The 27,281-nt window shown below is 41.6% G+C and overlaps 1 protein-coding gene across 3 annotated transcripts; it reads left to right on the top strand.

Moving 5' to 3' along the window:
• The first annotated feature begins 883 nt into the window (after window positions 1-883).
• On the top strand, window positions 884-24,088 carry LOC122547511 (uncharacterized). Of its 3 annotated transcripts, none has more exons than XM_087979427.1 (5): window positions 884-1,079; window positions 8,174-8,298; window positions 16,702-17,403; window positions 18,319-18,603; window positions 22,297-24,088. In XM_087979427.1, the coding sequence occupies exons 3-5, from the start codon at window positions 16,852-16,854 to the stop codon at window positions 22,483-22,485; spliced, it is 1,026 nt and encodes a 341-aa protein (XP_087835553.1). In that variant the 5' UTR covers window positions 884-1,079; window positions 8,174-8,298; window positions 16,702-16,851; the 3' UTR covers window positions 22,486-24,088. The 3 variants fall into 3 exon arrangements, with proteins under 3 accessions (XP_087835553.1, XP_087835554.1, XP_087835552.1); XM_087979428.1 differs by having other exon boundaries at window positions 8,114-8,298; window positions 22,300-24,088; XM_087979426.1 differs by having other exon boundaries at window positions 8,114-8,298.
• The last annotated feature ends 3,193 nt before the right edge of the window (window positions 24,089-27,281 follow it).

The following is a 27,281-nucleotide window of genomic DNA, read 5'->3' as shown; positions in this document are numbered from 1 at the left end:
ACCTAAACCTACTGACCACCCCCGACCCCACATCTCTTGATCCCATCAGCTACAGGAGTAATATCTACATCCTTTTATGAAAATACACAATATTTTGAACTCAACCGCTTTCTGTGGTAACAAATTCTCTGAGTAAAGAAATTACTCCTCATCTCAGTCTTAAAAGGCTTATCTCTTATCCTTAAACTATGACCCTGGCTCTGGACTTGCCAACCATTGGGAATGTCTTTCCTGTACCTGTTAGAAATGGGGTAAAGTGTTGTTTTTGCAGATATAGAAAAAGCATACAGAAAAGGTGTGCAGCAAGAGAACTATTAACCCTGCAGGTATTAGGGACTTTTCAGTGTATAATTGTGGTTAATTAAATACTAACTTTGGTGTGTAATTACTATAACAAAAAGTTCTTTTTGTAAAATTATGCTTTCAGCAAAAAGCTGAGATAACCGAAATGCTTGAGCTATACAAAATGATACAAGTTAATGAAATATCCGAGGATGGAATGTACCAGCAGAATTGCTACAAAATGTTAAACCAGATCTTGACAAAATAAATGTATGTGTCAGCATTTAAAGAATTAAAAGAAAAAGGAAAGTAATTGCAAGGAGAAGCACATGCCTGGGGAAGAGGGAAGTAATATGGGTGGAGTGCAGCTGGGCAGTGGTATGGCATAGTAAGAAAGATTGGATAATTAGGAGTCTGGAGAGATTACCTCACTCAGCTCAAAGGGTATAACTGTACACTAACCTAAGTTCTAATTTGCTTATTTTCTTCTGCATTTAATGCCCTTTCTTGCAAGATCGTAGAATAAATTGTCTTGTTTCCAGGTTTGGTGGTCTTGTCTAAATTTTATTGAACTTGTTTCTAACAGATTTGGGGGCTCGTTCCGGGATCCCAAGCTCCGGTCTCCATTCTTGTAGGAACGGAGAAGGTGCACCTCGCTGATTTCGGCGATCTCTGGTTTCCCCTTGTTGACGAGGCGGCTTTGGGCGAGCGTGATACGGACTGAGAGACCCTGGAAACAAGACGGGCAGACGCAACGCAGCGGGTTCGGTCGGGTAACTCTTGTGCACAAGACCCGGGTAAGAAAAAGGCCTTAAATAAGTATTATCCAGGCGACCGGGGTAGGCAGCAGGTTTTATTTTGTTGTCAGTCTTTGCCATGAGCGAGGCGCATTAAGACGCGGTGGGTTGGTCGGGTAACTCTTATGTACACAAGACCGATCTAGATTTGCAGCGACGTTTGTTGTTAGTCTTTGCCACGGACAAGGTGAACTAAGACGCGACGGGTTGCCACGAGCGAGGCGCACTGAGACACGGCGGGTTGGTCGGGTAACTGTTATGGACTTAAGACCCGCAGTCGCGGGCGGCCGGGATTTGCAGCAGTCCTTGCTGTTTCGCCGTAGTTCTAGGTGTGCTGAGACGTGATGGGTTGGTCGGCATTCGTGGACGGCCGGGATTTGCAGCATTACTTGCGGTTTTGCCGTGGTGCGAAGGGCACTAAGATGTGGTGGTTCGGTTGGGTTAATCTTGTGTACATAAGACCCGGGTAAAGGTAAATTTCGGGCGACCTAGATTGACAATTGTTTTTGCTGTCTGGTATTGCCGCGGGACGGGGCGCGCTGATTCGACCAGGTAACTTTTGCGCACAGACCAAGATATGAAAATTGACCTTTAAGTATTACCTTGGTGGTCGGTTCCGTACGAGAAGTACGGGGGAATTGGCAACTTAAAAAAATAGAGAATAAAGGCCTTTAATTGGCTAGATTAATCCAACAAGTAAGGTGTCTAACTGATTCGATCACCCAGCCTTCGACCGGTTATTAAGAGGGGAAACCCCCACGTGGAGATTAGGACCCTGAAGTGGGTGTGGAAGAAGGTAATACCGAAGCTCAGAGAGGTTAATTAAAATTATATAAAGAAAACGGCCGAGAATTAAAATGGGAAATAAGAATAGCAATTTAGATGTAGAAAGAAACATGAGAGGGATGTCCGAAGACCACATCCTAACAGACAGTCCTTGAGGAAAAATGTTACGAGATTGGAAGTACAATCCTCGGATGCGAGGAAAGGATAATAAACAAATGATAAAATGTCAATGAAAAACAGCCTTACAGTCAAGAGGAATCAGATTATGCTTCGTGTCAGAAGAGCTAGTAGCTGAAGGGCTACTGAGGGTGCACTTTGTAACTAATTCAAAAGCTAGAGGAGTCGTTGCGGGAAACTCAAAGTGTCTGTGAGACATGGTGTCTGTGTGTGTGTGTGTGTGTGTGTGAGAGAGAGAGAGAGAGAGAAAAGAGTTGTACAGCTAACAGAAAGTTTAACCCTTTGTGATTCAGTGTGAATGCACATTCGTTTGTTGGTGATTGAATGTTCCCTGGAGCTTGAGATCTGGGACTGTTTTGAATCTGATTTGTATTATGGAAATTTTATCATGATTTCTTTTAAGGTTAAGGATTTTGCAAGATTATGAAATAAAATGTTCTTTTTACAGGTCATGACTGCCTCACTATCAGTTTCTAACTAATCTCTTTTATCCTTACAAAAAAGTGATTTATGGAGGACAGTTGAAGTTTTAACTTGGATAGACGCATCCTTTTAAGGCAGCTCTGGTTAGTTCATGACCTATAGCATTGTAATTGAGCAATGACTGGTCAGGACTACTTGGGAGGACTAGTTTTGGATTTGAATCAGGGGACAGGAACCGGGTGATTGTGGTGGATTTCAGAGTTGGGAACTGTGTGCATTTTGCATTTTGAATATTAAACACTGAATAAATGAATTTATAATATATAAATATATATTTACATGTAAGATTCCAAAATGTATAGTTAGGAACAGGCTTTAAAGAAAAGCAAGCATAAATTGATAAATTGTATTTGAGATTACAGGGAGCAAGAAATATTGCAATATTTCTTAAAAAGAATCAAGGTCTAAACAAAATAGAGTGATGTACAGCATGGCAACAGACCATTTGGTCCAATTTGTCCCTGCTGACCAGGTATTCTAAATTAATCTAGTTCCATTTGCCAGCACTTGGCCCATATCCCTCAAAACCCTTCCAATTCACATACCCATCCATGTGCCTTTAAATCTTGTAATTGTATCAGCCTCCACCGCTTCTCCTGGCAGCTCATTCCATACATGTACCACTCTTTGCGTGACAAGGTTGCCCTAAGGCCCCTTTTAAATTTTTCCCCTCTCACCCTAAACCTATGCCCTTTACTTCTGGACTCCCCCAAACTAGGGAAAAGACCTTGTCTGTTTTCCTTATTCATGCCCCTCATAATTTTATAAACTTCAATAAGGTCACGCCCCCAGCATCCGATGCTCCACGGAAAATAGCCCCTGCCTATTCCCTCCCGATTGCTCAAACCTTCCAGCCCTGGCGACATCCTTTAAATAGTTTCTGAACACTTTCAAGTTTTACAACATATTTCCTATCAGAGAGAGACCAGAATCACAAACAAAATTCCAAAAGTGGCCTAACCAATGTCCTGTACAACTGCAACGTAACCTCCCAACTCTTGTACTCAATGCTCTGACCAATAAAGGAAAGCATACCAAATGCCTTCTTCACTATCCTATCTACCTGAGACTCCACATTCAATGAACTATGAACCTGCACTCCAAGGTCTCTTTGTTCAACAACACTCCCTAGGACTTTACTATTAAGTGTATAAGTCCTGCTAAGATTTGCTTTCCCAAAATGAGCACCTTGTATTTATCTAAATTAAACTCCATCTGCCACTTCTCAGCCCATTGGCCCATCTGATCAAGATCCTGTTGTAATCTGAGGTAACCTTCTTCGCTGTCCACTACACCTCCAATTTTGGTGTCACCTGCAAACTTACTACTATACCTCTTATGCTGACATCCAAATCATTTATACAACAGCAATGCTCGAAAATCTTACAAATGCAGTAGAACTTATTTGATTCAACATGCAGCAGTAGCCTTATCAGAAGCAATACTCCTGCAGGGAACCCAAAGAATAGGCTAGTGTAGTTCTGACTTATATCTGTTGAAGTACAAGGAAACAGTGTCGATTTTTCAATGAGTTCTTTTCACCGTGGGCAGCACAGTGGCACAGTGATTAGCACTGCTGCCTCACACTGCCAGAGACCCGGGTTCAATTCCTGCCTCAGGCAACTGTCTGTGTGGAGTTTGCACATTCTTCCCGTGTCTGTGTGGGTTTCCTCCGGGTGCTCCGGTTTCTTCCCACAACACAAAAATGTGCAGGTTAGGTGAATTGGCCATGCTAAATTGCCCATAGTGTTAGGTGAAGGGGTAAATGTAGGGGAATGGGTCTGGGTGGGTTCCTCTTCGGAGGGTCGGTGTGGAGTTGTTGGGCCGAAGGGCCTGTTTCCACACTGTAAGTAATCTAATCTAACTCCTAAAGCACCAGGAAGTTGATTTGGGGCTCCGGCTACCGCTCAGCACAAACTCCTTTAGTTGTGTTCATTTATCACCAATTCCCACTGCACCACTTTCGGTACCAGACAGCTACACTGAAACCTCTCAACACCCAAGATTTGTTGTCAGTTCTACAATATTCCCTGCAGGGGTGTCAACACTTTGAAACGCCTGCAGCACAGATGTCCCAACCATAATTTGGAAGTGACCTGTTTATTATAATATCAGAAAAGATAAAGTAGCACTGACTGCACACTGTGAGAATATATCTCTTCTGTTTTACCTTATGTTCAGAGTGCTGGCATTCATGCTCATCAGAGAATCTCTGGTATAACACCCATCAACATCTTATTGCGTGAAAGAAAAAAAGAAATTGCATTCGGACAGCTCCTTTCAGAAACTGTACTACATTTTAAGTTACATAATTTGTAACTAAATTTTTTTTGTCTGAAAATATGACAGCCAACAAAAAATATTGTTTCTGAAGAGCTGAGCTGCAGACTGAAAACTTAAAAAGTTTATTTACAAGAATGTGCGGTTAAAAGCTCTAATTGGACCACGGTTCCTTTTTTTTAAGAAAAAATGTTCTTTTCGTTCACAGAATCCTTACAGTGGGGAGTTAGGCCATTGGACTAATTGAGCCCACACTGTCCCTTCAAACAGCATTCCCTGTAACCTTGCATTTCTCATGGTGGAAGGAACTAAACTGGAGGAGGCCAAATTATGTCAATATTAGGCAGCAGCTAGGGAATGTTAATTTGTCAAGTTCACATTTGACATGTGGAAATCATTTAAACACCTGCTGATGAAGGTCAGGGCTGGTATGATCCAGTAAGGAGGAAAGACAAGGATGTGAGTGAGATTCTAAATGAGTTACTTTGCATCGGTATTTGCCCAAAAAAAGGATATGAGTAGCTAACATTATGCTTCAGTTCAAGAAGGGAATTAGGGATAGTCCAGAAAGTAATAGACCGGTAAATCTCACATCACTGGTCAGGAGGGTATTGAAGAGAATCATTCAGTACAGGCTCATGTACATTTGGAAAAGCATGACCTAATTAGGGATACTCAGTATGGCTTAGTGCAGGGCAGTTCATGTCTTACTAACTTGATTAAATTTTTTGAGGAAGTGATGAAGGCAATTAATGATGAGAGAACCACGGATGTTGTTTGCATAGATTTTTGTCAGACTTTCAACAAAGTCCTACATGGTAGGCTTACTCAGAAGATCAGAAGATCAAAATGCATGGAATCCACGGTTTTTTGAATACATGGATTCGGAATTGGATTGCTCATAGAAGGCAAAGGGTATTGATGGAAGGGTGCTTTTCAGGCTGGAGGTCTGTGACTAGTTGTGTTCCACAGGAATATGTACTGGGGTCTCTGCTGTTTGTGATATATATATATATATATATATATTACACAGATGGGTGGGTTAGTAAGTTTGCAGACAATAAAAAGATTAGTGGAGTTGTAGATAGTATAGAAGGTCGTCAAAGGGTACAGCGGGATATACAGCAGTTAAAATATGGCAGAGAAATGGCAGATGGACTTCAATCCATGTCAGTATATGGTGCTGCACTTGGGGAGACAAAAGGTTAAGGAAAAAATACAGTTAATGACAGGACTCTGAACAGCACTGATGTACAAAGTGATCTTGGGGTTCAAGTCCATACCTCCCTGAAAGTGGCCACAAAAGTTGATGGAGTGGTAAAGATAGCGTATGCTTGCTTTTATCAAAAACAATTCAGTTCAAGAGTTGGGAAGTCATGGTGCAGCTTTATAAGACTTTAGTTGGGCCAATTCTGAGTGCCACATTACAGGAAGGATATGGAGGCTTTGGAGACAGTGCAGAAGTGGTTTGCCAGAATGAGACCTGGATTACAGAGTATGAGCTAGAAGGAGAGATTAGAAAAACAGGGGTCATTTTATCTGGAGCAGCAGATGCTGACAGAAAACTTGACAGAAATTAAGGCATGTATACATAGGTTTGACTGTCAGAATCTCTTTTTTTCCTAGAATTAAAATGTCTAAAACTATGAGCTTGCATTTAAATTGAGAGAGGAAATGTTCAAAGGAGATATGAGGGTCATTTATTTTTACACATAGTGTGGTAGGATTGTGTAACAAGCTGCCAGGGATGGTGGTGGATCAGATAGAATAGGGGCAATTAAGGGGGCGTTTTAGTTGATCACATGAGTATGCAAGGAATGGAGTGATATGGACAGGCAAGCAGAAAGGATTAGTTTAATTTGGCAACATGTTTGGCATAACATCATGGGCCAAAGGGCCCAATTCTGTTCTGTACAGTTCTTTGTTCTATGTTCTAATGCACAAATCTACATCCCTGGACACTATGGGGCCATTTAGTGTGGTCAATTAATCTAACAGGTATATATTTCGACTGTGGGAGGAAAGCAGAGCACCTAGAGGAAAATCACACAGACACGGGGCGAATGTGCAAACTCCACATAGACTTTCATCCAACAGTGGAATCAAACCCATGTCCCTGATCAGGTGAGGCATCACTGCTAACCACCTTGTCACCCATGGTTTATACAGTTTTGTTTCAATGTGCATGGTGTCACTTAAATTGTTTAAAATAAAAAACTTAAAATCGCATGCATGTCGTATTCCTGCAGCACATAATGTGAAGCAGTTCACCGCCACTTATAACTACATTCTGAAGGGTAATTTAAAATGGAGAACAAATATTGGTCTCAGCTATCAACACCCACACCCTCTGAATGAATAAGTGTCTGTGAAAATGTCTGTGAGATATCTAGCTTGGATGGGAATTTGGATTTCAAGGTTTTTTCCAATATGCGAGCTGCATTTGCCAATCAATGTATTGAAGCTCATAGGTTTGTGAGGGGTACTGAAGGACCTCAAGCCAACATTAATGCATGCAGCTTGATTGGTGGCTGTGTAGGATTGACTGTCCAGTTTCTGTGGGTAGAACCGCTACTGCTTTTGCCAGTTACCCAGACTCCACCAGCACACAAGCAATGAATAATCAGTCCGCCTGCACCAATTTATATATTTAATTGTATTTACCAAATGCAGAATTTTGATCCAGCTGATTTGCAATGGAATTGTCACTTTGTTGCAGTAAAGTGATCTGTTCTGATGTCAGAGCTTAGAAACGGGAGAGTTGCTATGCAGTTCCAGGATTTTCACAGGCCGGCAAAGAATTAACAATACACTTAGATGTTAGGACATTTTGTGATGTCAGAACCACCAGATTATATACCCTGCAGCATAGTGTTGGGCACAGCAGATGTTTAAGCTCATGGTTATTGTTATTATCGAGGCTGGACAAATGCACTGCCTCAGTACATCATATAAAATAAAATAACTGTTCCCAGTTATCAAGATGTCCAAAAAATATCTTATCCATACCAGGTTTTAAAAAGTGATCCATCAAATAAATTTGTCAATGAACACATTTATGATGATTTATAAAAGAATAAAGATGCTTTTATTCTTTACGTTGAAGTGTAAGTGTTTGTTCCTGTAAATATCCCTAAACCATACATGCAAAAACATTCTCCTTCTTTTCAGGGAAACAGGAAAAAACATTTCTCAATAGATAAGACATAGCTTACTCAGGAAATTTAAGCTTAAGATGGTGCTTCAGTTGGTCTTTAAATGAACACATATTTATCACCGTGAATTGACAAATTGTATTTTCTTTTCAGAAATGAATCTGAGCAGCTTGTACACTGCAAGCGTTTCCCAAATTCAACTTATTTTTGCAGGCTTTCCTCCAACTGAGCAAGATAAAACAAGAACCTCTCCAAGTTACATTTGAAAAAAAAGCAAAACAAACAAATATCACCAGTCACATGATATCAAAGAGCTCTTCAGAGTCAATGGTTCAGTGGTAAGCATTGCTGCCTTAAAAGCTTAAGAGACCTGGGCTTGATTCCTGCCTCAGGTGACTGTTTGTGCAGGGTTGGCATGTTGTCCCAGTGGCTGCTTGAGTTTCCTCCCCAAAATCTGAAGATGCGTCGGTTAGGAAATTTGGCCATGCTAAATTGCCTGTAGTGTGAGGTGTATTAGTCAGGGTTAAATATAAGGTAGGCACATGGTCTGGTTGAGTCACTCTTTGGAGAGTCTACGTGAACTTGTTGGGCCAAATGGTCTATTTCCAAACTGTAGGGAGTCTAAATGTTCAACTTCCTTTCCTAAGAAAATTACTAACTCTGCATATCTGGAGGAAATCCACGAGTTGCTGATAAGCATGTGTTCAAGTTCTTATCTTGGGCAAACAACTCCGTGGTTCACTACCAGGAATAGAAGCTTTTGCAAAATTACTGCATATTGCTCCTGACAATATGACAACTCCTTGTTTGACAAAATAAATTGTGTGACTTCCTTCCCCTGTTCAAAGCATAAATAGTCCAAGTAAGATTAAATGTAAAGTGTCTTTATACGAGTAAGTTATCCCTCAATTCCTCAGTTAGTTTTGCCTCTAGATTATCTATTAACAACAGCAGTTCCTTAGTTTTGGTACTTCTCCTGCAATGAGTCAGAGCCACAATTGGCTGGCTTATTTGCAAAAGGCACTCAAGTGCTTATCTCAGTCAAATAGTCCTGTTGATCTCCATCAGAAGGAGAAATGTTTGGAATCATTTCCTATATATCATTACTGAAAATGAGAAAGCACATCTCTTGACAAAAAAGTGCAAACTTCTTCCAAGTATTTTATCAGTATGTTCAACTACACATTGCAAACAGTTAATGGGAGGAAGTTAACAAATTTTATTCCACTGCAGGTCAGAGCAGTTGACAAAGAACAAAAGAATTCCATTTGGACTGGCAGCTCAGTCATAGGAGCTTTCCCCACCACTTAATATGATCATGGCTGATTGTATCTTGGCCTCAATTCCATTTTCCTGCCTGCTCCCCATATAGCCTTTTACCCTTTACAAACCAAAGATCTGTCTGTCTCCTTCTTAATGTACACAGTCCCAAAATCCACTGCACATTTATATATGACCTTTTGAGAGAAGTAATTTCTCCTTGTTGCTTTTTCACATCTGTTACCATACATCCTATGATCTCTCATTCTAGATTGTGTCACAAGTGGTAACATCCTCTCTGTTTACTTTGGCAACCCCTTCAGCATCTTCTTCCCTCAAATAGCTTGCTGCTCATTCTTCATAACTGCAAAAGATTATAAGTCTAAACTGCTCAGGTTCTCTTTACAGGAAGAGAATCAATTTAGAATCAAACTGAACCTACGTAAAGACTATTGAACCTTCATAAGTTTATTGACTCTGATGGATTGCATTTTGAATTTCCAAATATCTTTACTTCCTTGATAATGGATTCTCACAATTATCCAATAAAAGATGTGAAACTGATTAGGCCACAGCTTCCTACTTTCTGCCTCCCTGCCTTATTGATTAATAGTATTTTATTCACATTTTTGCATTCAGGGAATGTTTGAATATTTTAACCAGTGTATATACTATCTCTGCTGCCACTCCCTTTAAAACCTTGGGATGTAGGCCATCACTCCCTAGGGGCTTGTCTGCCTTCAAGTGCAATAGTTTGCCAAGTACTTTTTCCTGTGGATGATGACTGTTCCTCCCTTTCTATAAATTCTGCATTTCCTGTATCTGTAGTGATTGGAACAATGTCATCAAGCTGGACCATATAGAATATGAGTTCACTGATAGGGGCTGTTAATCTGATCCAATCAGGAAGCCCAGGCTGACTGATAAAAAGAGTGTCAGAAATTCTAGCATTCTGACAGCTAACTTTGAAGAGGCGGTACTAGCAAGGACTCTTCAGAGTGACCTGGTGACAGGATACCAGCATCTGTGGAGTTGTTTCAGTTACTACTAGTTTGGTATTATTGGCCCCCACTGCAAAAACTAAACAAAAATATTGATATAGCATCTCTGCCATTTCTGTGTTCCCCACTATTAACTGCCTGCTCTCATCCTCGAATGATCCCCAACATTCATTACAGCTGCTCTTTTTCCTTTAAATATCTTATGGATCATGGCTTTTGCTATCCACTTTTACAGTTTGCTTCTTTCAAAATTTGCCTTTGCTCTTTTTATTACTTTTTTTTCATAACTCTTTGGCAATCTTGAAAAGTTTCCCAACCTTTCAGTCTGCCACTGGCCATCCGCAATCTGTCTGTTTTAGTCTTTGTTTTTGTGGTATCTTTAACTTCATTGCTGAGCCATAATGTTCAACCAAACCCCCATCCTACCAAATCTATCCTCATGGCAATTAAATTACTTTTGCTTAACTCCAGAACCCTCATGTGGGATAACAAATTCACCCTCAAACTGAATTTAAAATTCCTGCATGTTATGATCACTCTTTCCTAAAAGATCCTTTACTTGGGATCATTACTTAATCCCATCTCATGACACAATACCAACTCCAAAATATTTTGCACCTTCAAACTATTGTGACAACAATCAACCTCTTATTGCCAATTTGATTAATCTAGTCTGTAAGCTTATTAAAATCACCCATGATAATTGTTGTACTTTTCTTATAAACCCACAGTACTTCATGGAATGTACTGTGCCCCACTGCAAAACCATTGTTTAAGGACTTGTAGATTACTCGTGCCAGGGACCTGTCTCCCTTGATGCTTCTTATTTCTATCTAGATTGATTCTGCATTTTCATTCCAGTGCTAATATCATTCTTCACTGCAATGCTGATCTTCTCTTGCATCAACAAAGCTAGCCCACCTCCTTTTCCTACCTTGGTGTCTTTGCAAATGCTGTGATTCATCTTAGATATTCAGTTCCTAAACCAGGTCTCCCTGCATCCACATCGCAGGCATTTCCAGCAAATCATCTACTATCTCTATTTGGGCTGTTTACTCCAACCCTTGAAGTCAGCACTACCTTCCTAACCTGCAATCTTCTTCCTGACCACTCTGCCCCCACCCCCACTCCGGCCAATCATCCGCATCTTAACCTCCTTCCACTTATTGCATTTCCAACGCCCCTCCCCCAAGTCCCTCCTCCCTACCTTTTATCTTAGCCTGCTTGGCACACTATCCTCATTCCTGAAGAAGGGCTCATGCCCGAAACGTCGATTCTCCTGCTCCTTGGATGCTGTCTGACCTGCTGCGCTTTTCCAGCAAAACATTTTCAGCTCTGATCTCCAGCATCTGCAGTCCTCACTTTCTCCATGGATAATTTTATCCCCACTTTCTGCCTTCTGGCAGATAACCAACTTTCTATCCATGCTAGTACCTTGCCTTGAAAGCCATAGGCATTTTTCTTACTCAGCAGTTTCCTATGCGGCACCTTATCAAATGCCTTCTGGAAGCCCGGATAGATACCATTCATTGGCTCGCCTCGGTCTAACCTGCTCGTTACTTCTGCAAAGAATTCTTCCAGATTTGTCAGGCATGACCTCCCCTTAATGAAACCATGCTGACTTTGCCCTATTTTACCGTGCATTTCTAAATATTCAGAAACCACATCCTTCACAACAGACTTCAAAGTCCTACCAATGACTGAGGTCAGTTTATTCAGCCTATAAGTCCCATCTTTTTCCCTAATGCCTTCTTAAGCAAGGGGTACATTCCTGATTTTTCCAGTCCTCTGGGCCCGTCCTTGACTCCAGTGATTCCTCAAAGGTCACTACTAAAGTCTTCACTGTCTCTTCAGTTATGTCCTTCAGAATTTTGGGGCGTGCCCTGTCTGGTTATGGTGATTTATTCACTTTCAAACTTTTCAGTTTTTCTAACACCTTCGCCTTGGCCACCTAACAGCTATGGCTACTACACTCATCTCTGCCCCCCACCCCCTGACTCTGTTGAATTTTTGGGATATTATTCATGTCTTCCACCACGAAGACTGATGCAAAATACTTATTCAGTTCCTCAGTCATTTCTTTATTCCCCATTACTACTTCTCCAGGGTCATTTTTTAACGGCCGAATGTCTACTTTTGCTTTTCCTTTGCCCTTTATATATCTTAAGAAACTCTTGCATTTTAAAACATATTACTGGCTAGCTTATCCTCATATTTAATTTTCTCCCTCATTATTTCTTATTTCTCATTGTCCTCTGTTGATCTTTGTTGGCTTCCCAATCCTTTGGATTGCCACTGCTCTTCGCCATATTTCATGTTTTTTGCTTTTATGCTGTCCCAGATTTCCCTGGCCAGCCAAGGTTGCCTCATCCTCCCTTTATTATGCTTCTTCTTCCTTGAGATGAAAGTTTTCTGTGCCTCGTAGATTACTCCTGCCATTGCTGTTCCACTGTCTCTCCTGATATGGTCCTCTCCCAGTCGATTCTGGTCAGCTCCTCCCTCATGCCTCTGTAGTTGCCTTCAGTCAACTGCAATACCATTACCTCTGATTCTAACTGTTCCCTCTCAAATTGCAGAGTACATTTATCATATTATGGGCACTGCCTCCTCAGGGTTTCTTCACCTTCTGCTACCTTATCCAATCTGCCTCATTGCCCAACACTTAATCCAGAATTGCCTGCTCCCTCATTAGCTCCACTACAAACTGCTTCAATAATCCATCTCATAGACATTCCACAAAGTCCTTTTATTGCAATTCACCACCAACCTGGTTCTCCTAGTCCACCTGCATATTGAAATCCCACGTGATCACTGTAACCTTGCCTTTCTTACATGCCTTTTCTACCAGTTGGCCTTGTGCCCGACATCCTGACTACTGTTTGGAGGTCTGTAGATAACTCCATTTATATTTTTTTTACCTTTGTGTACCTCAACTCTACGCACACAGATTCTATATCATCTGACCCCACTTCATTTGTTGCTATTGATTTAGTTCCATTTCTTGCAAATAATGCAACTCTCCACCCTCTGCCCACCTGCCTACCTTTTCGATGGGGCGTATATCCTTGAATATTTACTGCCCTGTCCTGATTTTCTTGCAGCCATGTCTCTGTGATGCCCACCACATCACACCTGCTAATGGTGATTTGCATCACAATCTCTTTTACCTACTTCCATCTATGACGTGTATTCAGATACAACACCTTCAGTCCTATATTGACCATCCGTCTTCTCATTGTCATTCATTTATCCAGTGTGTTTGCAGTTTGATTCCAAATCTTTTTCAAATACACTGTCCTATTTTCTGTGCTGGAGGCTTTAATAAACTCTCCTGAGGTCTCCTTTCTTTTCTTTTTTTCATATTTTTCCAAACCATTGAATTCAACCCTCACACCAAATACCCCACCGCCCCCGTCACCCACCCACCCCCAGCCCCATGTTAACCTGTAGCTTTGCTTCTCATTGGTCATTGTAGTTCTTGGAGTTTTACCCTTCTCTTCCCCCTCACTTCCTCAAGGTGAACTTTTTTCCATCTCCCCAAAACGCCTTGATGTGTCTAGTGGCTTGAAATACATCTATTTCTTCCTTAAATATGTTTTCCCAGATTTACTAAAGACCAGACCGCTGTTATTCCAATGTAGATGGAAATTTCAGACAGGAATCCTGCACTCACTGAAGAAACTACAAATGATTCCCATCTCTACCGAGCCCAGCTGCCAACACCTGATATCATTTCCCCTCTACCACCATCATCTGACCCAAACCCTGACCCATTTTCCACCACTACTGACCCCTGACCCAATGCACACTCAGGATTGAACACCCTCCTATGGACTAAAAGTCCCCCTGGGACTTGACTGCGCCATCCACCATATGCCCCAATACTGTCAGGGATGCAAAAACCCCAAATCCACTCCAATATCCAACCACGTGCACCCCACCTCTGGGGTCCACAGCCTCATCCAAATCTGCAGCTATGCCATCACTCTGCTAGAGCTGAGCCGGGAGTCTCCTCAATATCCCCAACTTCATTACTCCCAACCACCCTGCATTACCTAAACACTCTATCACTCACCTGATTTGGCATTCTGCTCCCTTCTCTTGCATTCCATCAATGGGGAGGTGATGGCCTGCTGGCATTATCACTGAACCGTTAATCCAAACACCCAGGCCATATTCTGGGGGACCAAGGCTCGAACCCCACCACAGCAGATGGTAGAATTTGAATTTAAGCAAAACACGTCTGGCATTAAGAGTCTAATATTGACCATGAAACTGTTGGCAATTGTCAGGACAAAACCTATCTGGTTCACTAACGTCCTTTCGGGAAAGAAACTGCCATCCTTACCTGCTCTGGCCTACATGTGACTCCTCACCCACAGCAATGCGGTTGACTCTTAAACTGCCCTCTGGGTACTTAGTGATGGGCAATGAACTCTGGCCTAGCCAGCAATGCCCTCATCCCATAAAAGATTAAATAAATCCTTGGCACACTGGTACCATCCCAGTGAGCATGCTCCTTACCTGGCACCCTATCACATGGCAACAAACCCCAATCCCCACTCCCCACTTACTCTGTACCTGAGAACTGACCACTCTACTGCCACTACCCATCTGAGTCCCTCCCATCTCGGCACCTCACCTGACAATTACCTGATAGGGAAATCAAACAACCTCCTCAGTTATGTCAGGTACACCTCCAGAGCAGGTAAAGCTTGACTGCACTCCTTTAGGCACATAGATTGGGGCTCTACCAATGCACCAGAAGACCTTAAAATAGTTTTCTTTTGACAACAAAGAGGCTGGAAAGCTCTCTGATGAGGAAAATTCCAGTTTTAATCTAAGGTCAAGTAAGGAAATACTTAAGCTGGTACAAGATCTACCAAAGTTTGAGGATAAGGATGTAGGCCTCTTCTTTATGTCATTTAATAAAATAGTAAACCTAATTGAAGTGACAACAAGGTAAACAGGGCATTGCACATGCAAGCTGACAGACGGAGCCCTGAAAACTTATATTTCACTGTCAGAAGATGCTTCTAAAAAACTTAATAAAACTGAAAGAATTGCAGACACTGTAAATCAGAAAAAAATAGAAATTACTGTAAAAGCTCAGCAGATCTGTCAGCATCTGTGGAGAGAAATCAGAGTTAACATTTCAGTTTAAGTGACCCTTTGTTAGAACTTCAAAATTTCTCTGTGGATTTTAAAATTGTACCAAAAGAAGGCTTTTCATGTTTATCAGTATCTTCAACTTAGTACATAGAACATAGAAAAGTACAGCACAGATTGGGCCCTTTGGCCACGATGTTGTGCCGAGGTTTAATCCTAATGTAAAATATAATAACTTAACGTATGCACCCCTCAACTCACTGCTCTTCATGTGCATGTCCAGCAGTCGCTTAAATGTCGCTAATGACTCTGCTTCCACCACCACCGCTGGCAACACATTCCATGCATTCACAACTCTCTAGGTAAAAAACCTACCTCTGATGTCTCCTCTATACCTTTCCCCTAATATCTTAAAACTATGACACCTCATACCCGTCAATCCTTCCTTGGGGAAAAGTCTCTGCCTATTGACTCTATCTATTCCTCTCATTATCTTATATAACTCGATCAGGTATCCTCTCTTCCTCCTTCTCTCCAGAAAGAAAAGTCTGAGTTTTTTCAACCTTTCTTCATAAGGCAAGCCCTCCAGTCCAGGCAGCAACCTCATAAACCTTTTTTGCACCCTCTCCAAGGTCTCTGTATCTTTCCTATAGTAGGGTGACCAGAACTGGACACAATATTCCAAGTGTAATTTCTTGATTTATTTTTGCCACTACTGATCCCCCATGACATTTTTTTTGGATTTGAATTGGACGTTTTCTGCTGCACTATGCTGGTTTATAATCCATTATCTTCTTTGGTGGTGGTCCATATTTTCATTATTGTGGGATTTCCTTGCCACAACAATGACATAGAATATTGGTGGCGAAGTGGCCTGTTAGACTTGACACTGGAACATGTCTTGCCCTGAGAGACGTCCTTATTGAAACGCATAAGATTCTGAGGGGACATGATAGGGTAAATGTGAAAAGGCTTTTTCCCCATGCTAAAGACTCTTCAAGTCAGAATAAGGGTTTGCACATCTAAGGCAGAGATGCGGAAGAATTTCTTCTCTGAGAGCGGAGTGAATCTGAAGAATTGTTTACCACAGAGGGCTGTGGAGGATGGCTAGTTAAGTATATACAAGGCTGAGCTAAATTTATAATCACTAAGAGAATCAAGGGCTGTGGAGAGATGGAAGTGGAGTTGAGGATTATTACATCAACCATGATCTCATTGAATGGTAAAGCTGTCTCCACGGGCTGAAGGGCCTCCATCTGCTCCTGCGACCCATGATTTTGTTGATTACGAATGAAGTAAAATTAAAGGTGTCTATCGGGCAAGCTGTGATCCCACCCCACTCTGATCGTAAAGGAAACATTCTAAATGCAGATGCGATCGAAATGTAGCGGTTCATTAATTTGAGCAGCCTCAGAAACTTCTGGGTGGGGCGTCTCCGATCTGGTTATGAGCTGTTCGCGTTGGCTGCTGCTGAGCTAGCCGTATCGTCAGTTTAACTTTTTGGCGGCAGTCACCGTTACAATGCCCGGAAAATCTTCAAAGTTACTTCGGTTCCTGCAAAACAGCGATACAGGGACTTCAGCCGTATTTTGGACAGGAGGGATCGTCATGCTTTATCAACTGGAGGAGATCTTAGGAAGGCACATTCCATGCCCGTGTATGTCTGCAGCCTCAAATGTTCAGTATGTTTGGATGTTCTTCTCGATACCTGCAACAATATTGTTTGCCCTTGGTGTGCTGCTCCAATGTGAACAAAATAAATGCCAACAGTCGGGAAGCAATTGGAGGAAAGAGTGGAACTGGCGAACTTTCTGTTGTTTCAATTCCTTCCAAGCATGGAAGCATGAGTGTTGTTCGACGAAGTTGGCCAAGGTCATTCTTGTCATTTTCTGCAAAGCACTCAGCCTATCACTAATATGGATCGGTATTTTGTTTCTCGATGGTGATTATTATGCCTGTTCTATGATAATGGATAATGTGAAAGTGAACAGTACAATATGCTCCAAACTCAGCTGCGAACAGAATCCCAGTTTCTTTTTACACGAGTACGGTCGTCTTTGTGATTATTCGCGGGTGAGTACTTCCTATAATTTTCCTTCTCGCAAATGACTGCCTTGAAGTAATATGGAACAGTAGCTTTCATTTCCATGGTATGATTAACATAACAAAACACCTAATTAGTTTCACAACTGGCGATCGGATCCAACTGGAGCATTAAGGTCTCTTTGGGGGAAATAATGTAGTAGATTGTCAGGGAATGCTATGCAGATGCAGAATCCCAGAGCATCCCGGATGGAGGGACAGTTCACTAAGACCTCCTGGACGTTTGGGAGAATAAGGAAAGACTACCGGACACTAGGGTTGGAACCGCTGAGGGACTTAGATTCCATTAAGGGCTTTATCCATTATGATTTTTGCACATGTCAGGAGGGATGGAGTGGAGGCTAAATATAGACCGACCAGGTCATTCACTCCCAAGCAGTTCATGTTGGTCTTTATGAAAGTAACCATACTTCCAAATATCCTGCACCAAACATATCATTTATCTCATTTTCTTTTTCTATTACTCACTCTCCCATACTTACTTTATTGTCCTCTCTCTAGACACTCTCTCATGTAAATACACATACATTCTGTTGTTACACATACTGTCCTACAAAGTATGTCTTCCAGCAACATTCTGTTGTATACAGATGTACACACTGTACACACAACTGGCATTCTGTTGTATACAGATGTACACACATTTGATACACAGGCCACTGTTATACACACTCACATTCATTCATACAAGACATTCTATTCATGCAGATGGACTGTCAGACTAAATCAGATAAATCAAATTATCTCTGAATTATACTTTGGCTGAAATGAGCTTCTGCTGAAAGTTGTTCCACACAACTAAGACCATTAAATCTCTAGAATGGTGTAGTTTTGTTTAAGTGTTGTTTAAAATATTTTATTGATTCTTCAATGATGTCTCAATAGGTGATCGGTATCAGTTTACATTGCACCTTGGTGCTTGTGGTTGCATTGATTTTATTCTACTACGTTTGCAAAGCTGATGACACAAAACCTCAAACCGAATATAAGCACAAATATCAATTCAAATATATTAACGAGAATAACGAACTGATTATGGAGCCATTGGAAAGTGGAATGTCTGAGGCTATACAAACAGGCAGTGAGAACATGAAGAAATTAATCTCGACCATTATTGATGTTGTATTTGAGATTCACCAAAATAACTATGCAATGTACATGTCTCGCCAGGTAAGTGTATTTCAAAAGGGAAACTATCAGCTGGTGAAATGATCATGCCCACCTATAAATAATTGTGAATGTGACAAAGTCAGCTATAATTAACCAGCAAAAACATTTAAAATAAATTTTGCAGTCTTTCTTTTTAACCTGGGAGTGATTAGCTAGCAATGACTTGCTGCTAACATTTGATTGTTACAAATATTAATTTGAACGAATTGCTGAATTAATTTGTCACACAAATAGATATAAACAATTATAATATGGTTGGGTTCTGGAGATGTTGCTCAAGAATAACCATTGAAGGAACTGAATAACCAGTGAGGGGTACACAGTTTTGAGAAAGTTCCGACAAAGGAGAAAGGGAGGTGAGGTAGCTTTGCTGATTAAAGAATAGTGAGAAAGATGAGAAACTCCAAGTGAAGTGGAATCTGTATAGGTAGAGTTTAGGAATACCAGGGACAGAAAACCAGAACAAAAAGTGGCCAAATTTCCAAAAGCCTTGAATCTCTCAGTCATCATAGAATACTACAGTGCATGGGAGGCCATTAAACCCATCGAGTCTGCACTGCAAAACTAACCCCAATTTCGTGCATTACATCCATGGCCTTGAATGTTATGATACTTCAGTGGTGCTGAGGTTTCACAACTCAACTACCCTCCAAGGAAGTATAAAACGGACTCCCACCACACCTTGGGTGAAAAAAGTCATCAAATCCCCTCTTAATTTCCTTGGCTTTCAATTTAAAATTATGCCTCTTGTTGTGACCCTTAGACTAAGGGTAAATCTGCTATTTATTCAAGATGTCCACGCCTCTCTTATACTTTTCTATTCAGTCTCCCCTCAACCTTCTCTGCTTCAAAGAAAAGAAACTGAGTTTATTCAATTTCACTTCATATCTAAAATCCTCCATCCCACTCAACATCCTGGTGCACCTCCTTTGCAATCTCTCCAGTGCAATCACGGCATTCCTGTAGTATGGTAACCAGAACTGCAGTAAATATCTACCTCACATTTATCAGTGACCTTTCCATCTGACCAATCCATCTATATTCTCTCACAACCTAACATTGTCCTCATCACTGTCAACCACCCAGCCCCAATCATTGTGTCATCCACAAATTTGCTTACCATCCCTCCAACATTCTCATCTACATCATTTATCAATATCTCAAATCCTGTGTTGCATCACTGCACTGAGGTCTAGTTGCACAAATAGTATTTTATCATCATCCTCTGTCTCCTGTCACCAAGCCAGTTCTGGATCCAATATGCCAAGTTACCTTGGCTCCCATGAGCTTTTACCTTCTTTATATGTTTCCTATGTGAATATTGTAAACATGTTGTTGAAGTCCATCAACTACATATAAACTATAAATTACATCAAATGCACTAGCTTCATCCAAACACTTGGTCACCTCCTCAAAATTCGCCACCAGATTTGTTAGACATGGGATTCTCCCTGACCAAAGCCATGCTAACATTCCCTGATCAAATCTTACCTCGAAATATAGAGATTAGTTTCCTGCTTCACTATTTGGATAGCTAAATAGACAAAGTCTTTTCCCTGAGGTTCGGGAGTCCAGAACTAGAAGGCATAGGTTTAGGGTGAGAGAGGAAAGATATAAAAGAGACCTAAGGGGCAACTTTTTTATGCAAAAAGTGGTACGTGTATGGAATGAGCTGCCAGAGGATGTCGTGGAGGCTGGTATAATTCCAACATTTAAAAGGCATTTGGATGGGTATATGAATAGGAAGGGTTTTGAGGGATATGGGCTGGGTGCTGGCAGGTGGGAATAAATTGGGTTGGGATATCTGGTCGGCATAGACGGGTTGGACCGAAAGGTCTGTTTCCATGCTATACATCTCTATGACTCTAAGTCTGCCTATCACTGATATTAGACTCACTATTCTATGGTTTCTTCATTTATTTCTACCACCTTTCTTGTAAAAGTGGAACCACATTAGCTGTCCTCCAGTGCTCAGGCACCTTCCCTCTGGCTAGAGATGATTTAAATATTTTGGTCAGGATAGCTGTAATTTTCTTCTCATGTCCCACTGTGGTCTGGGGTACAACTGGCCCAGACCTGGGAGTATGTGCACATTTAAACTTCCTGAAGCCTCCAATATCCCCTCGCTTCTTCTACAAATCCACTCAAGAACTTTGCAAACCAAACCCCTCTTTTCCTGTAGACCAACGTTCTCTTTTCCAAAACAAATATGAAAAGTACTATGTTGTGGTTGCTACCACTAACATGCTCTCCCGCTATCACCTCGGACACCCGCCCAGCTTCATTCCCTGGAACTAGGTCCAGCAGGCCAGCAGTTCACTGCCCCTTGTTCAATTTTCTATTTGCTGAGAGTAGAAGGAAGCATTCACCTGAATATAACATCAAGAGGCTTTCAAAAAGATTGAGCTCATTGGCATTGGTGGTACCTTCCATTGGTTAGAGTCATATCTGGCAAATAGAAAGATTTTGTGTGTTGGAGATCAGTCATCTATGCTCCAAAGCATCACTGCAGGGTTTCCTCAGCATAGTGCCTTGCTTTATGCTTATACAGATATACTTTTCATGATCCAATATTTTCCAAGACTATCCTCAATGATGGCCTGACACCAGATCCAAAGGGGCATCTTCCTTCTCTAAACGTGTACCGTGGCTACCTGAATAATATTCTCTGAAAGCAGCCCTACTCATCTTTGACTAATTCTCTATTCTACAGTTTCCACATTCCAAGGACTCCAAACTAAAATTTCATTGGACACAGCTGATCATTCAAATGCCCAGCTGCCTGTGAGAACCACATATAAGCAAACTACAGACTGGCCCCTTAAAAGGTTGGCTCTCGTTACAGAACATAGATTTCCTGATGTTCAGGTACTTTCACTCCAATGGAGATGATCTCCACCATGATGAATAGATGGGCCTTTTTCACTCTTTCTTTCTCAATCTCACTTTCTGTCACTTTCTCTCTCACACTCTATGTCGATAACAATATGAACATTTTGTCAGAGAGGAACCAACCAACAGTCACAGAACTTTGATAAGGGGTCAAGAAGACACCACAATTTTCAAAAAGGAGGAAATTTGGAGCCATTCTGGAGTATCAGTGGGGTACTAGACACTATGTTTACCTTACCTGGTATTGGAGGTCTGAAGAAAAGAAAGGTCTAATTAAAGATATCTGTCCCATGCCATCATACAAAGTAAGAAAGAAAAGAGGGTTTGCAGAATCTGGCACATTCTACGTGACCAATTGTTCTTGTTCAGAACAGCAGATTAGCCAAGATGACTGTCAGTCGGAATGGTCTTTGCATGAAATTGGCTTCTTTCAATGCTAACCCTCCAGATTGGCAGGCTACTTAACCAATGGGCTCAGGCCCCATGAGAGTGATGGATGAAAGACATTATGTAAATACTATATTTGAAGGGAAGTCACACATTTCCCATATAAGAACCAAAAAGTGTTGTCACAATGGGTATACTATTTCAGGTCAGACTTAGATGCTAGTAAAAGATATGTTCTTGCAAAGAGTTTGCTGACTAAAAATATTATAATACTGGCTATTGATGAGATTTGTGCACCTATATAATCGTGTAGAGTGATTTTAAATTGAGTTTTGGTACATAGTCTGTTTATCATTGGTGTTGTTTATAAACTACTCATTCATCATCTGTATTCCATACTTGGAAATGATTTAGCAGCAAACACAGTCAAGTCCGAGCAGTGAAAGAGAGAAGATAATACCAAGACTGCCATTGCTTACCACTATCTCAATCAAGACTGCTTCAGACAAAAATGAATCCATCATTGAAGTGCACTACACAGTGAAAGAGAATATGACTGAAGGGCCTCAACAAGAAGATGAAGGATCTCAAAATGAACCTTAGAAATAAAATGTGATGGTAAATATTCCAGGACGTGCTAATAATTGTCTTTCGACTAACTGATCTCTAACTTGCTATTTGCTGTTCTGAGTTTTTGAATAGTAGTTATTTTTTTAAATTTCCAAGACATATAAGTAGAAGTGTGATAAAAAGGGTTGAGGTTAATTATGAGCCAAAGTACGCAATAGCAGGGGGAATACTGAGGAGGTACCTGTCTTTACTGATGAAGATGTCAATTAAATCTTAGTGAAAGAGTGGAGATACTGGATGAGTTGAAAATGGATAAACCACAAGATTGGATTATATTCATCCAAGGGGCTGACTTGCTGTCTCAATGCTTAGCACTGCTGCCTCGCAGTGGCAGGACCTGTCTTTGATTTCACCTTCGGGCAACTGTCTGTGTGAAGGTTTCATGTTCTTCCGTCTCTGCATGGCATTTCCTCCGGATGCTCTGGTTAACTTCCACATTCCAAATTTCTGCTAGCTAGGTGTTTTTTACCAAGTTAAATTGTCCAGGATGTCTATACACACGCAGGCTAGGTGGATCATCCATGGTGTATGTTAGGTTACAGGTTTAGGGCAGTGGGGTACGTTTGGATGGGATGCCGTTTGCAGGGGTCAGTGTGGACTTGATGGTTTAAATGTCCTGCTTCCGCACTGTAAGGCTTCTACCAACAAGAATTTTAAAGAACAGGTCAATAAAATGAAATATGCAAAGAACTGAAGAAGGTGACTATTTATGCAGATGTCTGAGATACTCTTTCAGGTTTGAAACAATGATGAAGCTGCAATGATGAAAACAAATGAAGTTCAGAATGTGAAAACTTAGCAATTTTCAAAAACAGAACGGGACAATTTACATTAGTGTTCCAACGGCATCTCTTCTCTTGAAGGAGTTTTGAATTATAAATGTTGGAAATAGAAAATTGTCTGAATGCCTCACAAAAGTCTAATTTTACAAATTAAAGCAGACAGTAATCCTGGGTGAGAATTTTTTTAGATTAGATTATTTACAGTGTGGACACAGGCCCTTCGGCCCAACAAGTCCACACCGACCCTCCGAAGAGTAACCCATCCAGACACATTCTCCTCCTGACTAATGCACCTAACACTGTGAGCAATTTAGCACGGCCAATTCGCCTGACCTGCATATCTTTGGACTGTGGGGGGGGGGGGGGGGGGAACCAGAACGTCCAGAGGAAATCCGCACAGACATAGGAAGAATGTGCAACCGCCACATAGACAGTCACCCGAGATGGGAATTGAACGTGGGTCCTCAGTGCTAACCACTGAGCCACCGTCACAATTTGACAGTTTGTGATGATCATGATGGGCTTGAAAACTTAATTGGACAATGGGGCAATTATTATGTGGATTGCATGCTGTAAGATAATTTTTAGGATCACAACATGCTGATCGATGATGGGGGACATTGGTTGTAATTGGGTTGGAGTGGTGGGAGGTGACATGGTGAGTAGATGGGTATCTGAGGTAATTTCAAGGTGTAACTTTTTATTTTGATGTTGTCATTTTTAAGTTGAAGATGAAACGTAAAGTGTGAGAAGAATGGAAAACCCAATTAAAAACCTAATAAATAGTTGCCTGATAAAAAAAAAACTCTGGCGTATTTTTGTAATTCTTCTCCCATGGTAAAGAGACGTGGAAATATTGACTTGATACTTCAATCACAACCTCCAAATCCATTAATAATCTTCTTTTTGGGCATTAATCTTTCCACCCTCTGATTAGCCCATTTATTATTTCCATGCTACTATATTTATGTTTCAATTAGCTTTCAATCTCTACTCATGACTTTTCATTGTCTTCATTGGTTTCTTTCTCACTCTGAACATGAAATATGCAGACGTCTCTGACTCATAATATCAACGTGATATCTTTCATATGCAACCTTTCTTTGTTTCACCCAGGTATTTATCTACCTGTTTCACCTTTCAGTGGGTGCATGCTGTGCGTGCCCTAGCTTTCTCTGACTATATACCTCCGATCTACCCAAACCATCTAATTAAAGGTAGCTGTTATTTATTACTTTGCTCAGTTGGCCAGAAGGCTGGTTTTTGATGTAGAGTCACACTACCACTGCATGCTAACTTCACATATCCACTTGAGGTGACCATGATAGTTCTGCAAATTCAACCATTCTCCTTGCAGAGGCATGGTCAGCCGCATGTTAAACCACCAGTAATTGTCTTTCCCTAATGAGAGAGCAGCCTTATGGTCTGCTGAGGCTGTGGTGACTTTATCTATTTACCAATTATTTTTACTTGCCAACAAGGAGTGGCACCAGATGCTGAGGCTGGCAAGAATGCAGGCAACCAGGTGCCAGTGCAATCACAAACAATTACACCATGTGTCTACTGGAAGTGCTTAAACTCCCTGCAGATGCTGGAGAGATAATGCTAAAGCAATCTTCAGTAGACATTAATTACACTCTGATATTCTTCAAATTTCTTTCTGCTAAAGTTTTTATGTATTTAATAAATACGTAGGGAAATATACCTCAGGTAAAAGAAGAAGGTAGATAGATTCCTGTCAAGGATGGAAATGGAAATGACAGGCAGTGCAGGGATCCCCTGTGGCCGTTCCCTTCAATAACAAATATTCCGTTTTGGATACTGTTCAGTGATGACTTACCGGGGCAAACAATGGGGCACAGGGCTCTGGCACAGAATCTGTCCCTGTTGCTCAGAAGGGAAGGGGGGAAGAAGAGCAGAAAATAAGTGATTGGGACTCCATAGTTAGTGGGATAGATAGGAGGTTCTGTGGAAACGGGAGAGACGCACGCTTGGTGTTGCCTTCTCGTGCCAGGGTTTGTAATGTCCGTGATTGTGTTTTCAGTCTCCTTTCAGGGGAGGGGGAACAGCCCCAACTTGTGGTCCAAATAGGCACTAACGACAAAGATAGGAAGATCGATGGGGATTTAAAACAGAAATTTAGGTAGCTAGGGTGGAAGCTTAGAGCTAGAACAAACAGAATTGTTACCTCTGGTTTGTTGCCTGTGCCACATGCTATTGAAGCGAGGAACAGGGAGAAAGAGGAGTTGAACACGTGGCTGCAGGTATGGTGCAGGAGGGAGGGCTTTGGTTTCCTGGAAAATTGGGGCTCTTTCTGGTGTAGGTGGGATGGTGTTTACAAACAGGATGGTGTTTACCTGAACCAGAGGATGCCAACATCCTGGGGGGAAGATATTTGCTAATGCGCTTCAGGTGCGTTTAAACTAATTCAGCAGGATGATGGGAACAGATATTGTAGTTCAAGTTTGCAGGAGGGTGAGAGTAGTGAAGTCAGAACTAAGATTTCAAGATCGCAAGAAGGCACCAGCAGGCAAGAGGTTGGTTTGAGGTGTGTCTACTTCAAAGCCATGAGCATTTGGGATAAGGTGGATGAACTTGCAGCAGTTGGTACCTGGGATTTCGATGTTGTGGCCATTTCAGAGTTATGGGAAGAGCATGGATAGGAATGGTTATTGCAAGTTCTGGGATTTAGGTGTTTCAGTAAGAACAGATAAAATGGTAAAAGAGGGGGTGGTATGGCACAGCTAGTCAAGGATAGTATGAAAGCTGCAGAAAGGACAATTGAGGTCTACTCTACTGAGCTAATATGGGCTCAGATTAGAAACAGGAAAGAAGACGTTACCCTATTGGGAATTTTCTATTGGCCTCCAAACAGTCCCAGAGATGTAGAAGATAGGACGGTAAAGATGATCCTCAGTAGGAAGGAGAGTGTTAGGGTAGTTGTTATGGGGGACTTTAATTTTCCAAATATTGACTGGGAATGCTATAGTTCAAGTACTTTAGATGGGTCAATTCTTTGTCAATGTGTGCAGGAGGGTTTCCTGACACAGAATGTAGACAGACAACAATGGCGAGGACACATTAGAGTTGGTAATGGATAATGAACCCGGCCAAGTACTACATTTGGAGGTAGGTGTGCACTTTGGTGATAGTGACCACAATTCGATTGTGTTTACTTTAGCCATGGAAATAGCTGGGTATATACCACAGGGCAAGAGTTATAGCTACAGGAAAGGCAATTACGATGCAATTAGGCAAAATTTAGAATGAATAGGATGGGGAAGGAAATGCAGGGGGTGGGCACAATTGAAATGTGAAGCTTATTTAAGGACAAGCTACTCTAGGTCAATGATAAGTATGTACCGGTCAGGCAGAGAAGAAATTGGTGAGTGCAGGAGCAGTGGTTTATGAAGAAAGTTGAATCCTTTGTCCATAGGGCAGCATGGTGGCTCAGTGGTTAGCACTGCTGCCTCATAGCACCAGGGTCCCAGGTTCGAATGTGTGGAGTTTGCACATTCGCCCCGTGTCAGAGGGGAATGGGTCTGGGTGGGTTACTCTTCGGAGGTTTTGTGTGGAATCGTTGGGCCGAAGGGCCTGTTTCCACACTATAGCTAATCTGTAAAGAGGAAGAACAAGGCCCATGTCAGGATGAGGCGTGGTGGCTCAGTTAGGGTGTTTGAGAGTTACACGTTCGCCCGGAAAGTCCTAAAAAGAGAGTTCAGAAGAGCCACGAAGGGTCATGAGAAGTCATTGGCGGATCGGATCAAGGAAAACCTTTCTGTTTTGCTGCGGTAGCAGCTGGAAAGGCTGGACCTTGGACCCGGGGCCTGCCAGGAGCGGTGAGTCACTGTTTTGAACCTTTAAAAACTTACCTCGAGCGCGGGTGTTGGATGATCAACATAATCGCACTGATTGTAGTTTAGGATCAAAGCGCAGAACTGTCCAATCCCGTTCATACATTCCACGCGTCCATGTTTCCAAGTTATT

The sequence above is a fragment of the Chiloscyllium plagiosum genome, unplaced genomic scaffold (genome assembly GCF_037043375.1).
Source record: "Chiloscyllium plagiosum isolate Xiang-an unplaced genomic scaffold, Cpla_swu_hap1 HiC_scaffold_35, whole genome shotgun sequence".
Classification (NCBI taxonomy): Eukaryota; Metazoa; Chordata; class Chondrichthyes; order Orectolobiformes; family Hemiscylliidae; genus Chiloscyllium; species Chiloscyllium plagiosum.
The sequence above is the reverse complement of the archived record's forward strand: the minus strand, read 5'-3'. Positions and strand labels throughout refer to the sequence as shown.